The sequence below is a fragment of the Mustelus asterias genome, unplaced genomic scaffold (genome assembly GCF_964213995.1).
Source record: "Mustelus asterias unplaced genomic scaffold, sMusAst1.hap1.1 HAP1_SCAFFOLD_1266, whole genome shotgun sequence".
NCBI lineage: Eukaryota > Metazoa > Chordata > Chondrichthyes > Carcharhiniformes > Triakidae > Mustelus > Mustelus asterias.
Window position 1 is genome coordinate 54,363 of NW_027591211.1, and position 17,418 is coordinate 71,780.

The following is a 17,418-nucleotide window of genomic DNA, read 5'->3' on the forward strand; positions in this document are numbered from 1 at the left end:
ATGTGGATTGTACAACTTGTTCATCCAGGACTCCATCCGCTACAGGTTTGCACCCTTTGCTGATTCTTGCAAAATTCACTTTTCCTTAAGTTGCCTGAACTGAAACAATATCTTGCAAAGTTCTTTGTTGCTGCGTTTACAAATCCCAGTTCTGATTTACAATCTGCCTGTTGTCTGTCCGGGTGTCTGAATGTGTGTGTGTGCCCTGTGCTTAGTGGTTAATAATTCACCAGAGATCAGAGCTGCAAAATAAAGCGTTTCAACTTCTTTTAACAGAAGCACTGGCTGGGGGAGGGGAGGGAGAGAATGAGAGTGAAGTTTCTGTCTGATAAATGCTGTAAATGTGTCTTTAACCAGCAGCTCTGCAGAGAGACAGATGCAGGATTTTAAACTCTCTGGGAGCTGCAGGCAGGAACTCACACACACACACACACACACACAGATAGACATCAGCTCCTGTTTCACACCAACAACCAGGCTGGAGTCTATGCAGCTAATTTCCATCCAGAAATGTACTTGATCCATGAAGTCAGTGAGGGTTACATTCCCATGACTTCCCATTCAGTCCAATCCAGCTCAGTTTGTTGGAATGCAGTGTGGGAGCCTCTGAGGGAGTTTGGCTCGGGGGGGGGGGGGGGTTCACTTTTCTCTCATTCAATCTCTCCTGCCTTCCACCCTCTCACAGACCTTCCTTTCGTCCCTGTCCCACCCGCCCCTTTCTCCAAACCTGTTACATTTCTAACTTTCCCCAGTTCACAGGAAAGGTCACAGAGCTGAAATGTTAACTCTGTTTCTCTCTCTCTCTCTGCACAGATGCTGCCGAACCTGCTGAGTTTAATTCCAGCATTTCCCTGTTTTCTAAGATTTCACAGAATAGTGTTGGTGCAGGAGGCCATTTGGCCCATCGTGTCTGCACCAGCTCTCCAATGTGCTGTTAAATCAGAGATTGGTGTAAAACTGGGATCTGTTCCTGACTGAGAGCGAAACGGCAGCTTTACATTTCCAACCTGAAAATAACTGGCCAATATTTTGTGCAGATTGTTCCCAGTTCCTTGATTGTGGTCTATCCCTAACTGCCCTTGAACTGAGCGGCTTGCTTGCTGGGCCATTCCAGAGTCAACCACATCGTGTGGACCTGGATTCACATGAAAGACTTACAGGTCCTACCAGACCTGCTGAGATTTTCCAGCGTCCTCTGGTCTTATTCTGGAGTCGGATAAGTTCCTTCTCTAAAGGGCATCGGTGAACCAAATGGGTTTTAACGGCAATGGTTTCATGGTCATCACCAGGCCTTTAATGACAGATTTTTATTGAATTGAGATTTCACTATTTGCTGTGGTGTGATTGGAAGCTGGCTGGCTCTGGGCTCCCAGTCCAGTGACAATACCCCCACACCATCAGACTGAGAGCATTTGTGTGATAGTCCCCAGTCTACCACTTTCAGGCCGGTCTCAATATGTTTAAAATAAACCGTTTTAAAATAAATCAATTCAAGTCTAATTAAATACGAGTTGGAGGAATTCACAGGAGCCTGGGGCAGTTTTCTAGTCTCCCACAGTTACTGTCTCAGTTTTAGTCCATCTCTGTAATACTCCAGAGTAAAAAATCATTACACCAGGATTAATCCTCGGGTTTTTTAATCTATTTTTACAGGTGTCCAGTCGCAGGTTGTGTTGACTCAGCCAGAGGCAGAGACCGGGCGTCCAGGAGGCTCCCTGACACTGACCTGTAAAACCAGCGGCTTCAGTCTTAGCAGCGCTTCCATGCACTGGATCCGACAGGTTCCAGGACAGGGGCTAGAGTGGCTGCTGTGGTACTATAGTTCATCTAGCAACAACTACGCCCCAGCAATTAAAGATCGATTTACTGCGTCCAAAGACACTTCAAGCAACATCTTCTCTTTGGAGATGACGAGGCTGAAGACCGAAGACACCGCCATCTATTACTGTGCAACAGCAGTGGGAACTGGGTGGCACAGCAGTTACTGTCAATACAAAAACCCCTCAGCACTAATTGACCGAGACTGGGGCAGTGCTCTGTTTTCCAATCCAGCATTGTTTACAGTGCTGTATTATTTATGTCCCAGCACTACACAAATAGCGAGAATTAATATGGGAAATTTATGATAACTATTTGATTATCAGTTGGTGTTTTCAATAACTTGATCATGTGATCCTCTATGAAATATAAAACATTAAGGTTATTTATGTAGAGCGAACGGTATCCACCAGTACAATAATAATTTCATGAAAATGCAGTGATTTGCTTTCCCTCTGGCTTGTGAATTTTTAAAATACTGATGGATTTCTGTCTATTTTGTGCAGAGATGGTTATTGTATGACCCAGCCTAGAGAATGTGACACTGTGACTCCATGGGCTACTGGGGACAAGGGACCATGGTGACGGTGACTGCAGGTAAGAACCATGCCTTTATTTAGTCAGTGTTTTATTTGAGTTTTTGTTTTATACTTTTTCTCGATTTTATAAATTCATTCGTTCAATGTAATGTGGTTTGGTGGATTCTGTGCTGAAAATCTTTACAATGTTTCATGTGATCCTGCTTAAAATGGGGGTTATAGAATTCTACTGTTAATTGACAAAAGGTGACACTGAGTGATTCAGTCTCTTGTTGTGATTTGTTGTTTATCTGCTGAGGACATTGTGTGGCTGGGTTACTTTAAATGCCTTCCTTTTGTTAAACAGTTCGGCGTTTCTTCAATGTTTAATCTCGGTGACATCTCGTGGCTGCGAGTTGCACCATCTACTGCACAAGTGTTTGAAATCTAACCCAATATTAACAAAATGTGTTAAAGTTGCTACTTTAATTTTGCGAACATGTTCCGCTTAATCACAATCTGGTTTTGTTATGTCATTGTTGTGCTTATTTTAATTATTAGTTGTTTTGGTGATGGTCAGATTGGCTGAATTTTAAATTGAGATTTTCTGCCAATGTGAAATTTGATTCTGTTGCAACTGTTTGTAGAATTGAGCTGCTTCTGCATGAACCGGGGTTCAGTCCCTCAGTGCTGCGTGTTTGTGGTGAGGAGGTTGTCTGTCTGGGTGACTTTGAATAAGTAAAATTTGTGAAATGGTTCGGAGATTCTGCACTGTTTCCACTCGGTGACACTGAGCTGTTGCACACTTTGTGATTGAATACAAACAGTCTGAGGGTTTTAAACTACTTGACGCGTGCCTGCAGACAGAAATCAGGCAGGCTTTATTGTATTTTTATTTTTTTAAATCTTAGCTGATAATTGCAGGTTAAACCAAACCACGGTTTATGCCACTCGTCCAAAACATAGTTTGCCACTGCATTCACAATTTGGGATACAGGCCATGTTTAACCTCGGTGGCATCTGACGGCTGCAGCTTTTACCTACCCAATATTTAAATATGTTTGAAATCTGTTTGAAATATGACCCAATATGAATAGAATGTGGTAAAATTTCAATATTAATTTGTTGGACATATTCCACCTCTTCGCAATGCTATTGCTCTTATTCCAAATTTCTGTTTAGTTCAAACATTCATGTATTTGGTGACGAGCTGGGTTGCCGGATTGAATATTGAGATTTCCTTGCAATCATATTTTTGATTTTGTTGAATGGATAATTGAGTTGCGTCCCCGTGAAACGGATTCATTCCCTCATTGATGTGTTTTGGTGTGTTTCTGTTGAGGAGGTTCTGTTGTTGGGTCACTAAGAATGTTTAAAATGTGTGAAATGTTTTGGTGTTTCTGCATTGCTTAAACTCAGTGGCACTGAGCGGTTACACGTTTTCTGGTTAAATGCAAATAATCTATGAGTTTGAAAATCCTTGTAGGGAGAAAATAAGCAGGTTGTGAAAGAAATAAAATAAAGGTATTACAGCATTTTTATAAATTTTAACTAACTCTTAGAAATTAAAATAAATCATGTCTTACAACGCTCAATCGGACACTAAGTAGTTGCTGCAAAAACAAACTTCTCATTAACAAGTTTGATAGTAAAATTAAGATAAATCAAACTGTTATTAATCGGTAACATAACTACATATTCACAAAAGATTATTTTCTATTAATATCATTTCGCATTAATCGACTTTAATAGTTCTGCTGTGCTTTGCATACAATTAACATGACCAAAAAAGTTTCTCGGCTGGAAATATTTTGTGATAATTCCAGAAACTATTTCCATGATAACATGCTGTTTCCACAGCAGCGCTCAGTTCAACAAGATACTTTGCATTGATTGTTATATCCCCGATGAAGTTCGCATTCACTTAAATCTGAGTTTTGGAGAATAATTGGCAATAAAACGCTATTTGGCAATTTTTGTGCCCGATTATTACATTGTTTCTGTGCAGGCGCAGCATTCCTTCCAAGTAATTTGTAGTTGGATGCAGAGGTAATTAATCACTAATCTCATCTCAAAATTTGTGAAATGGTTTGGTGTTTCTCAATTGTTTCTGTATTGTTTCAACTCGGTGATCCTGAGCGGTTACAGTTTTTCTAGCTAAATGAAAAAAACAAACTGCGTTTAAACATCCTTGTCAGGATAAAACAAACTGGTATCGGAAAAAATAAAACAAATATATATTTGAGCATTTTATTCATGTTAACTGATGCTTGCAGATTAAAGTAAATCATGAATTACAATTCTTACTGTGTCACTGTATCTCTGTTAGGGACATTACACTACACTGGATCTGTTATATCTGATTTGCACATTTTCAGAAAAATAAAAATTTTTGCCCAGTTTTCGAGATTTGAGATAGACTTAAAAGTCGAAGGGAATTTTGAAATGAATATCAGTTTAATTTAAAAGAAGTTATTGATTTTTGTTGTTGTACTTTGAAAATTGATCAGTTAGAATCCCACAGTTTAAATAAATTTGACAGAGTGAACACAGTTTTCTGACAGGTGGAATTCGCTGACACTAAACAATTGTTCATATCATGGTGTTTGAATTGTCGTAAGGTGTCAAGAGAAACTGGCTAGAGATTTACAATTTAATACTTGAAATTCAAATAATTAATTTTTTATAATATTATAATATTTTTATATGAGTAATATTTGCTCTGCATTTAATAATAACATCCTGTCTCCCATTACTGCTGAACATAGAATAGAATTATTGGATGAATAAATGACAGAATAGAAGAATTGATTCTATTTGAGCATTATGTTTAATTAGTATTAAATATTATACTGAAGAAAAAGTCTCGACTTATTTTGTGCATCACGTTTCAGTGTTGCAGAGGATTTGAATCAATTGTCCTCATTGTGTTTTTCATTGTTTAATTCAGAACTTCTTAATTTAAACAATATGTTCAGTAATTAAATTATATGGATGGTCCAAATTATTAAATCTAGGAAGCAGCTTCATTGGCCTCAAACTGCCAGGCCGTTACAGTGTATACAAATTCAGAAACATGCATTCTTAACACGTTTGCAGGTTATAATAAGGCATTTGGAGTAAAAGTGGAAATGAAAAAACATGACAATGTTATTCGATTGAAGCAAATGAATTACAGATGTCTGAATCTTTCCATTCAGGAATTTGAAGTTTATTGTTTGAGATTTAATTGGAACCCAATTACTTCACAATGTTCGAGGCAGGGAAAGTTTTGAATGATTGAAAACTGATTTTATTACGGAGTACAAATCAGCTAACAGGAAAAGTAACCGGCAATTAACAAAACAAAATATAATATTGGTGCTAATTAATTTAAAACAGAATACCTTGAATAATGCACGGGCGTGCAAAGTATCATCCGTTTCAGAGAATGTTTAATTGTATCGAAAATGAATTCAGAAACAAAACCTTTCTTTCATCAGCTATGCTTAGCTCGATAAGGTGTTTTACCTCGACTATTTTGTTGATTACATTTAATTAAGAAATTCGATCGAATCAGGTAATGATTTTCAATGTAAATGTTTCTTGGTTTATTTAATCCTTACTGTGTCACTGTATCTCTGGCAGGAACATTGAACTGTCCTGAATCTGTTATTTTTGATTCCTAATTTTCAGCGAAATTACATTTTTACATAGTTTTCGAGAAGTGAGAAAGACAGAGAGACATAATTAAAAATCGACAGGAGTTTTGAAATGAATATCAGTTTTATTTAAAAGAGGTCATTGATTTTCTGTTGTAAATTGATCATTGATCAATTAGATTCAAACAGTTTGAATTAAATTGACAGATTGAACATACCTACCTGCTGGGAAGTCGATTGTTGCACGTTTGTGTCTTCTGTTTCTGCGCGCGTGGTCACCGTGTTGGGGCCAGGAAACTGCCTGACTGGCTGTAAATCGTCTGGTTTATTCTCCTGTATTTCAGGGAGTTAAATTTGATTTATTTCTTCATACACTTGTATCTGTGAGTAATGTGACAGTTTGACTTGATGTTTGGCTCGGCGTCTCAGAAATGAGATCCCTAAAGCACACTGTGACCATCAGAGAGAGCAGAAACTTCAGATTGTAGAGGGAGATTTGGATGATATTGAACCAGTGATGAACCGGCCTTGGGAATGTTCGATGAGCAAATGCAAAGTGAGATTTACTATATTATGCTCCGTAGTAAAGCAGTCCCTGATCTGTTTAGTATGACAGTTGAAGGGTCAAATTCATTTGCATCTTATTTTTAATCTTCTAAAGCCATTTTAGAGTCATTTGCTCGGCCAGAATTTTTAATCATCAATAATTGTTCCTTGAGAAAGTGTTGATATGAAGCATCCTTGAATAACTGCAATCCATATGCTGCAGGCATCCGCCGTGCTGTTAGGCGGAAGTTCCAGGATTTTGAGCCAGAAGGAACTGAGGTATTGTTTCAAGTCAGGATGGTGTGTGTCTTGGAGGGGAGCTTGCAGGTGGTAGCCTTCATATGTGGCTGCTGCCCTTATCCTGTTAGGATATAAAGGCAACGGGTTTGGACAGTGTTTACTATGGAGCCTTGGTGAGTTGCTGCAGTGCATCTTGTATATAATACACACTGCTGTCACTGCTTGTTAGTGATGGAGAGAGCGAATAGGGTGAATGAGGGGGCGGATAATCTTGTGGGTGGCTTTGCCCTGGATTGTGTCAAATTTCTTAAGTTTTTACAGGTTTCCCTCATTGAGGAAAGGGGAAATTATTCAATTGCGACTGATAGCGAAAGATTTAAATGTTTTTCCAACCCTTGGCCCGCGCTCCATATTGTGCTCACTTGTCACTCCCACTTACTGCATGAATGGGTGAGTATGTGTGGAGTGAGTGTGCTTTTCCAGACTGAATCAGCCAAATAGAGACTTATACACATCACACACTCTCACACACATAATTACTCTCATATTCTCTCACACATGCACACACACACACATACATACTCACACTTACTTTCTCTCTCATACGGTCTCTCTTACACACCCATACACATTCTCTCTCTCACGTTACACATACACTCTCTCAATACAAATACATACATCGTCTCGCTCTCTCCATCAATCTCTCACATCCCCATACACAAAAGCGCTCACATCCCCACACACCCACCCATTCTCTCTTATACACAGACACACACTCTCACATAAGCACAGTCTCACACTCTCGCACACGCACTCTCACATGGACTCTCTCTCTTCCACTCTCTGTCACACACGCTCAAGCTGTCTCACATTTCTTCACACGCTCTCTCACAATTCCTCTTGCACACGCATCTCTCTCTCTCTCTCACACACATATTTATATTTCTCTTGCGCACACTATCTCACACCTCTACATTCTTGCTCTCACACACTGGCTCTCTCACAAACACATTCACAAACATAGAACATGCACACACTCTAACACACACTCTTACACACAGACACGGTCTCTCACATAAGCACAGTCTCGCGCACACATTCTCTCTCTCACACACACATGCACTATCCCTCTCACATTCCCTCTTCCGTACACTCTCACTTCGTCTCACACACATTCCCATGCTCTCACTCATACGGACACTTGCACACGCATTCTCTCACACAGGTACATATTTCTCTCTCTTTCACCCGCTCACTCCCTTACACATTGTCTCACACACGCACAATCTTGCTCTCAAACACTGTCTCTCACAAACACCCTCTCTTTCACACGCACACAATCTCGCACACAGTCTCATAGAACATAGAACATAGAACAGTACAGCACAGAACAGGCCCTTCGGCCCACGATGTTGTGCCGAGCTTTATCTGAAACCAAGATCAAGCTATCCCACTCCCTATCATCCTGGTGTACTCCATGTGCCTATCCAATAACCGCTTAAATGTTCCTAAAGTGTCTGACTCCACTATCACTGCAGGCAGTCCATTCCACACCCCAACCACTCTCTGCGTGAAGAACCTACCTCTGATATCCTTCCTATATCTCCCACCATGAACCCTATAGTTATGCCCCCTTGTAATAGCTCCATCCACCCGAGGAAATAGTCTTTGAACGTTCACTCGATCTATCCCCTTCATCATTTTATAAACCTCTATTAAGTCTCCCCTCAATCTCCTCCGCTCCAGAGAGAACAGCCCCAGCTCCCTCAACCTTTCCTCATAAGACCGACACTCCAAACCAGGCAGCATCCTGGTAAATCTCCTCTGCACTCTTTCCAGCGCTTCCACATCCTTCTTATAGTGAGGTGACCAGAACTGCACGCAATATTCCAAATGCGGTCTCACCAAGGTCCTGTACAGTTGCAGCATAACCCCACGGCTCTTAAACTCCAACCCCCTCCAGTCTCTCCTCCTCTTATACACGAACACACATGTATATACAATGTATCTCTCTTTAAACACTCCACCTACCACAGACACATGTTCTCTCAACAGTCAATTCACTCACACACACTCACGCATCCACTCTGTCTAAGTTTCACACTTTTTCTCGCTCACACACACTCTTCCCGCCCCTCCACACACACACACACACACACACACACACATACACTCAAACACCCCACATTGCTTCTATCATCCACACACATTGTACACATCTTTCTCACTCACACGCCATCCCATGCACAGTTTCACACAGTGATGAACATATTATTTTGCTTTCCAATAGGCACTCCCTCTCACACACACTGTCTTTCACATGAACACAACACTCTCCCACACACATAACCTCCCTCTCAGGCACACACACTCTCTTTCACAGACATCGTGTATCTCAAATAGACACACTCCCTTTCACATCAACATACACACAATCACACACAGAAGTACTCTTTCACACAGACTCCCCACACACACTCTCCCCGCCCCTCCACACGCATACATTTTCAAGAAGAGACACACTCTCACACACAAAGAATAACTCTTCAAACACACATTCTGTCTCTCACACACACATTATCTCACACATCCTTTCTCTCACGTACACTCTCTCCTCTTGCACGCACAGCCCACTGTCTCACACACGTGCAAACGCATTCTATCATACACAGGCATCCTCACACACACGTTCTCTCTCTCTCTCTCTCTCTCTCTTTCTCTCTCTCTCTCTCTCTCTCTCTCTCTATCTCTCCCTCTATCTCTCTCTCCCTCTATCGCTCTCTCTCTCTCGCTCTCTCTCACACACACACTTTCGGTCTCACATACGTCAGAGTGTCTGTCCTTGACACCATAGAGTAGAATCATAGGATCCTACAGTGCAGAAGGAAGCCATTCAGCCCATCGAGTCTGCACCAACAGCAATCCCACCAAAGCCCTATCCCCATAACCACATGTATTTACCCTAACTCGTCACCCTGACACTAAGGGGCAATTTTAGCACGGCCAATCCACCGAACCCACACATCGTTGGACTGTGGGAGGAAACAGGAGCACCCGAATGAAACCCAAACAGACACGGGGGGAACTTGCAAACTCCACACAGACAGTGACCCAGTCGGGAATCCAACTCTGAGGCAGCAGCGCTAATCACTGTGCCACGGTGCCACCATCCCCCCCCCCCCCCCCCGACCGCCCCCCCCCCCCCGACCCCCCCCCTCCCCCCGACCCCGGTAGCATTTGAATGAGGGTGGGATCAAGGGGCCCGAGTAAAACTCAAGTCAATAAGAATCGGCGGGAAATTCTTCTCTGTTTGAAGTCATACTTAGCAGAAAGCAACATGGTATTGGTGGTTGGAGGGCAAACATCTAAGTTCAGATTTCACTGCAGGATTTCGGCAGGGGAGTGTTTTGGGAGCAACAATCTTCTACTGCTTCAACAGTGACATTCCCTCCAACATGAGGTCAGAAGTAGGAATTTCCATGTGTTACACCGGACAAAAACACCCAAAAAATAAGAAGGGAATTGGCTGAGACCAAGGCCGCCTGGCTCCCCAATACTGGTGTAAACTTGGTGTTTGATTCCTGTGCGACCCATCCTAGTTTTGCTGTCAGCTTCCCTGCAGCTCCCTCAGTCTGACTATTTGTTCACTGGTACGTGTTTCTTAAAGAAAGACACCGACATTAAAGCAGCTGCCCGGTGATTTACACATCCCTGTTACTGAAAGCTGATCAATGTGGAGAATCGGGAAAAGATCGATGGAGAGGAAGAGGTGGAGGTGGCCCACTGACTCTGTCACCGTCAACCACATTTACTCACTCACCCTCAATCTCTCATCCTCACTCAAAGAACTTGACTCACTCACCCTCACTTATCCACCTTCCCTCGCTGACACACTCTCACTCATTCATCCCCACTCACAAATCCCAACTCACTCATCCCAACTCACTCATCCCAACTCACTCACCCTTGCTCACTCATCCACCCTCACACACTCAATTTCACACACTCAATCTCATACACTCAACTTCACACACTCAATCTCACGCACTCAACCTCAGAAACTCATTGATCCTCATTCACCCTGAGTCACTCACCCTCACACCCTCACTCACTCAAAATCACTCACACACATTCGCTCACTCACTCTCACCCATCCTCACTCACTCACCCTCATTCACTCACATTCACACCCTCATTCACTCACCAGCACTCACTTACTCACTCAGACACACTCGCCCTCACACACCCTCACTCACTCATCCTGATTCACTCATTGTCACTCAGTCACCCACACTCACACGCTATCACTCACTCAATCTCACTCACTAACCCTCAGTCACTCAGTCAGAGCCTCAGTCACTCACCAACACTCATAGTCACCTTCGTTCACTCATCCCACTAACACACCCTCACTCACCCAGTCTCACTCACTCAGCCCACTTACCCACCCTCACTTATCCAGTCTCACTCACTCTCACTCACCCTCACTCACCCCACTTACCCACCTTCACTCATCCAGTCTCAATCACTATCACTCACTCACCGCACTTACCCTCCCTCATCATCCAGTCTCAATCTCACTCACTCACCCTCACTCACTCTCCCCACTTACCCACCCTCACTCACCCAGACGCACCCCTACACGCTCAAGCTCAATTACCCTCCCTCTCTCACGTACGCCACCTGACCCATTCAAACTCACTGAGACTCACGCACCTACATTCACTCACACACCCTCACATATTCACCATCACTCACGTTCACCCACCCTAACTCACAGATCCTCAATCACTCATCCTCAGTCAAACACCTTTACTCACTCGCCTTCACTCATCCACCCATCCGCATTCATTCTCGCTCACACACTCTCACACACCACCCTCAATAACACACCCTGACTCACTCACTCTCTCACCCTCACTTACTAAGTCACATTCACTCCTCACCCTCATTCACTCGCTCTCACTCACCCACCTTCACTAACCTTCACGCATCCTCACTCACACACCCTCATTCATTCTCTCTTACCGGCACTCACTCACCCACCTTCACTCACACATTCAGCCACCTTCACTCACCCACCCTCTCTCACACACCCTCATTTACTCACGCTCTCTCACCCTCACCCACACTCACTCACTCATCCTCAATCACTCATCCTCACTGAAAGAACTTCAATCACTCACCCTCACTTACCCACCTTCGTCACTCACACACCATCACTCATCCACTCTCACTCCTTCAATCACTCACCCTCACGCACTCACATTCTCTCACTCACACTCGCTAAACCTGTGTGTGGAGGTCTGCAACGAGAGAGAAGAAAGATCTCAAGCGGCAGTTTGGTGTTCAAATGTGGGAGCTGCCCTGCGAATGTGGAGAGCTGGGGGGAATCCCTGGGGGCTCATGGCCAAGGACAATGGCAAAGAGCCGGGGAGAACAGGAGGTGTGCTAAAGGGCAGAGAGCCGGGGGGGAAGGGCAGAGAGCCTGGGGAATGGGCCCACAGCCGGGCAACAGGGCTGAGAGCCGGGAAAGGGCAGAGAGTCAGGAGAAAGTGCAGAGAGCCAGAAGAAAGGGCAGAGAGCTAATAGAAAGGGCAGGGAGCCAGGTGAAAGGGCAGAGAACCAGGAGAAAGGACAGAGGGACCAGGGAAAGAGGAGAGAGCCAGGATAAAGGGCAGGGAGGCCGGGGAAAGGACAGAGAGCCGAGGGAAAGGACAAGAGAGCCCACAGGAAAGGGCAGAGAGTCAGGGGGAAAGGCAGAGAGTCAGGGGGAAAGGGCAGAGAGCCAGGGGAAAGGGGAAAGTGGATATGGAGCAGGGACACCGGGCAGAGAGCCGGGGGAAAGGGTAGGGAGCTGAGGGAAAGGGCAGGGAGCCGGGGGAGAGGGGACAGAGCTGGAGGGAAGTGTAGAGAGCCAGGTGGAAGTGCGGAGAGCCGGGTGAAAGGAGAAAAGAGCCACAGGGAATAGCAGAGAGCCAGGGGAAAGCGCAGAGAGTCGGGGAAAATGGGCAGAGAGTGGGTGATCGACGGGCGGAGTGAGGATGTGCAAAATAGAGCTATCACCACAACCAGATCATCTGTAATCTCAGTGAATAATGGAGGAGACTTCAGGGCGGGAATGGCCAACTCATGCTATTAATGTATGACCCTTCAATTAGTCAATGTTGCAATTATTTGAATTTGTAATCACATTTAGAGTTTCCTGGTCATTCAGTAAGTATTCATTCCGAAGGTAGTTTTGAAGCAAAGTCACTAATCTTCGTTTTGTGGAGTGAGAGGCAGTGAGTTGGAGAGAGGAAGGGACATCAGCTAGTTTGTACACAGGCAATATCCAAAACTACAATGTGGATATGCCGACGCTAGGTTGGGGTGGGCACAGTAAGGAGTCTCACAACACCAGGTTAAAGTACAACAGGATTATTTGGAATCGTGAGCTTTTGGAACTCTTTCATCAGGCGAGTGGCTGATATGAATGAAGAGACACCGTCTTCATCACAAAGTGCTGTTGTTTGAGAAATAGCTCGTGCCTGAAGTAATGGAGAAACTCTTTACACTTCTCTGTTAATCCAATGAATGGTATGTCATTACAATGACATCAAAATGTTTTTGTCTTTCCAATCTGATAGAGGTCGAGACAGTGATGTGAGTTTCTACAAAGATGGCGATTCTCAAATGATAGGAGTAACAAAAGCTGAAAGGTGTATGTAGGTCTTAATCGGGAAATATAAAGTTAAGTTCATAATTCTAGACAAATCGTGATGTAGAAACATAGAAAATAGAAGCAGGAGTAGGCCATTCGGCCCTTTGACCCTGCTCTACCATTCACTTTGATCACAGCTCATCAATATCCTGACCCCGTCTACAACCCATATCCATTGATCCCTTTAGCCCCAAGAACTATACCTAATATTGAAACTTACTTGTATAAATATGTTTGACTAATTAATAAACGCAAGTAAGAGTCTAACTTGTTGAATCGACTATTCTTTCCCAGCGACACCGTCTCCGCCCACTCTCTACAGCCTCGTCTCTTCCTGTCAGCAACACAACTCCGCTGGCTCCATCACCTACGGCTGTTTGGCGATGGACTACTCTCCAGATGTCTCCAAACTGACCTGGAAGAAAAATGGGCAGCTGATCGCCACTGGATTTAAGACTTATCCATCAGTGAGAAACGCGAAGGGAACCTATACCCTGAGCAGCCAGTTAACCATCACCCAGTCAGAGGGAGAGTGCAGCAAAATCGACTGTGAGGTTCGACACAGCGACTCCGTCAAGAGCATTGGAATGCAATGTAAGTGTTGTGGAACTTGGGCAAGACAGGAACGCTGTGATTGAACTGTATAAGGCTTTAGTTATAACTGATCTGTAGCATTCTGAAAAAAATTGAATTATTCAAAATCCAAGTAAGTGTCTACTGACTGAAAAGTTGTTCAGAACCAAAGAACAACAGGACTATTACTGTGCAGAATGAGGCCATTGAGCCCATCATGTCTGTGCTGGCCAAAAGGGAGAACAAATAAACTAGCCAGACATTTGGAGCCCATTTTCCAGCCCTTGCGCCGTAGCCGTGCAGGTTAAAGCACCTGAGATGCAGACGTAATGACCTTTTAAATGACCATGCTTCCTGGTAATTGAGCCCTCGACTTGGGGGATGAATTATTTCTGCCTACGTCCCTTCTAATTTTGTGAACCACAATTATGTCACGCCTCAGCCTCCTCTTTTTCTAAGGAGAAAAACCCCTGCCTATCCAATCTCTCCTCATGGCGGGAATTTTCAGTCCCTGGCAACATTCTTGTCAGCGTCATCTCTCTCTAGAGCCATTACGTCATTCCTGCAACGTGGTGACCAGAACTGTACAGCAAACTCCAAACGTAGCCTAACTAGCGTTTTATACAGCTCCATCATTGCATCACTGTTTTTGCATTCAATATCTCACATAATAGAGGAACTAATCCGATATGCTTTCTTGATCAACTTTTCCAGCTGCCCTACCATCTACAAGGACCTGTGGACATGCACTCCATGGTCTTGCATTTCCTCAATCCCTCGAAATCTTCCATTTTATCGACTATTCCCTTGCTTTGTTTGCCCTCCCAAATTCATTGCGTGGCACTTTTGACGGTTGAATTCCATTCGCTATTTCCCTACCAATTCAACCAAACCATGGATATAATTCCCAAATTGGCAGCTCCGGTGCTAAAATAAAAGCATTAATTTTAAGTGTTGTCAGTTGAACCTTCAAGGGGCAGCCCTGCCGTACTCCTCTCCCGAAGCGAAGGGGCGCCGTCAGGGACCCGTTAACCTTAATCAGACACTCTGCGGCAGAGTACAGTAATCGGATCCGGGCGACAAAATGCGTCCCGAACCCGAATGCCCGCAGAGTCCCGAGTAAATACTCGTGCTCCACCCTGTCGAACGCCTTCTCCTGATCTAATGACAAGAAGGCGCCCGACAGACCAGCCCTCTGGGTGTGATGGATTAGGTCCCGGACCAGGTGGAGATTGTCATGTATGCAACGGCCCGGGACCGTGTAGGACTGGTCAGGGTGGATCAAGTGGTCCAGCACGGATCCAAGGCGTGAAGCCATAGCCCTGGCAAAGATTTTATAATCCGTGCTGAGGAGGGAGACCGGGCGCCAGTTCTTGAGCAGGTGGAGATCCCCCTTCTTGGGCAGCAGGGCAATGACGGCCCTGCGCCACGAAAGGGGCATCTCCCCGGTAGCGACGCTCTCCCCCAGGACCCCCGCGTAGTCGCTCCCCAGGACGTCCCAGAACGCCCTGAAGAACTCTACTGTCAGCCCGTCCAGCCCAGGGGCCTTGCCCCGGCTGAGGCCATTTAGGGCGCCGGTCAGCTCGGCCATGGTGGTAGGGGCCTCGAGCCTGCCGACGCCCTCCGGGCTGACCTGCGGCAGGTCCTCCCACAGAAGTCTGCGGGCATCCTCGCTGGACGGATCCGGAGAGAAGAGCGAGGTGTAATACTCCCGGGCAATGGCCCGGATGCCCTCCGGATCCGAGACGGGGGAACCGTCGTCGGCCAGCAGCGTAAGGAGCTGCTGACGGTTAGCCCGCCCTCTTTTCAGCGAGTAGAAGAAGGGGGAGCCGCGGTCCAGGTCCACCTGGAACTGGAGCCGCGACCTCACGTACGCGCCGCGAGACCTGGCAAGCTGCAGGTCCCGCAGCGCGTCCTTCTTCTCCCTGTACTCCGAACGCAGGGCTGGGTCCGCGTCAGGCCGACTGAGACGTGCCTCCAGGTCGAGCACCTCCTTCTCCAACTCCTCGAGCCTGGATTTCCGCCTCTTTGTCGACCCCCTCGCGTACCCCTGACAGAAGGTACGGACGTGAGTCTTGCCCACATCCCACCAGAGCCTCAAGGAGGGGAAGCCTCCCCGCTTCCTTCTCCAGCCGGCCCAGAATCGATGGAACGAGTCCAGGAAGCGCTCGTCCTCCAGTACGCGGACCCCCGCCGGATGCGAGACGGCGCAAAGTCCGCCCACACCAGGCTGTGGTCCGTGCTCGACACCGACCGCATGGAGACCGAGGACACGCCGGACACGTGCGCCTTCGAAATGTAAAGGCGGTCGAGCCTGGACGCTCCGACTCCAGGCCTCATGAAAGTGAAGGCGCTGGAGCCAGGATGGAGATGTCTCCAGACGTCCACCAAGTCGTGGGACCCGATCAGGTCCCGCAACTTCACCACCGCCGGAGTGCGCAGCCAGGGGCCGGTGCGGTCCCGTGCCTCGAGGAGGCAGTTGAAATCTCCCCCGAGGGTAATGCATTCGCCTCCCGCGATGGTGTCGATGTGAGCGGACACTTTCTCGTAGAAAGTCGTTTGCTGCGGTCCAGCGGTCGGGGCGTAGACATTCAGCAAGTGAATGACCACGCCCCCCTCACGGACCGTCAAGTGCAGCAACCGGCCTGGCACCGGCTCCTTGACCCCCAAGATCTCCGGCTTATAACGCGGGGCCAACAAGATAGCCACCCCGCAAGAAGCGAGCGTGAGGTGGCTCATGTAGACCGCCCCTCGCCACTCCAGGAGCCATTGGGCTTCGTCTCCCGGAACGGTGTGGGTTTCCTGCAGGAAACACACCGCATACTTCCCGTCACGGAGGACCGAGAAGTTCTGGAACCTGCGGTGTGGCCCACTGCTGCCGTTGATGTTGAGGCTGGCTATGGTCACCTTCATGTCAGCAGCTTTGTGCCACCGTCACCACTTAACTAGGTGTGTGGGGGGGCGCTGGCGCAATTCTCACCAGTCCACCCCCCACCTTTTCGAGCCTGTGGAGGAACCGCAGTACCCAGCGCCGCTCTATTTTCTCCAGGCCCGCGGAGGCATGTGAGCATGCCTTCACGGACCGGACGAGCTGCGCCAGGTACGGCCAGCGGCCGAGGGCTAGCCGGATTATGTCGGAGCGACCGGAATGGTTACGGATAAAGACCCTGAGGTCCTTGGAGGGGATGAGGGACGACTCGGTGGGGGGCACGAGGGAGTCCCCCGCCTCGCTCTGGGCAGACTCTGAAAGTGTCCCCGTGCCCCCCACCGAGCCGCTGACCTCCTCAGGGCGGTCGCCCCTCGACTCCGAGTCCCCCGCCGCAGGACGTACGGCGGGCGGCACGGAGCCACCAACTAGCCCTAGCCCCTCCCCGATCCC

General features: G+C 46.5%; 1 protein-coding gene across 1 annotated transcript; it reads left to right on the forward strand.

Annotated features, from left to right (window-relative positions):
* Positions 1-1,647: 1,647 nt before the first annotated feature.
* LOC144488071 (immunoglobulin gamma-1 heavy chain-like) lies at positions 1,648-14,119 on the forward strand. The gene is made up of 3 exons (XM_078206095.1): positions 1,648-1,965; positions 2,362-2,415; positions 13,761-14,119. The coding sequence occupies exons 1-3, from the start codon at positions 1,764-1,766 to the stop codon at positions 14,102-14,104; spliced, it is 600 nt and encodes a 199-aa protein (XP_078062221.1). The 5' UTR covers positions 1,648-1,763; the 3' UTR covers positions 14,105-14,119.
* The last annotated feature ends 3,299 nt before the right edge of the window (positions 14,120-17,418 follow it).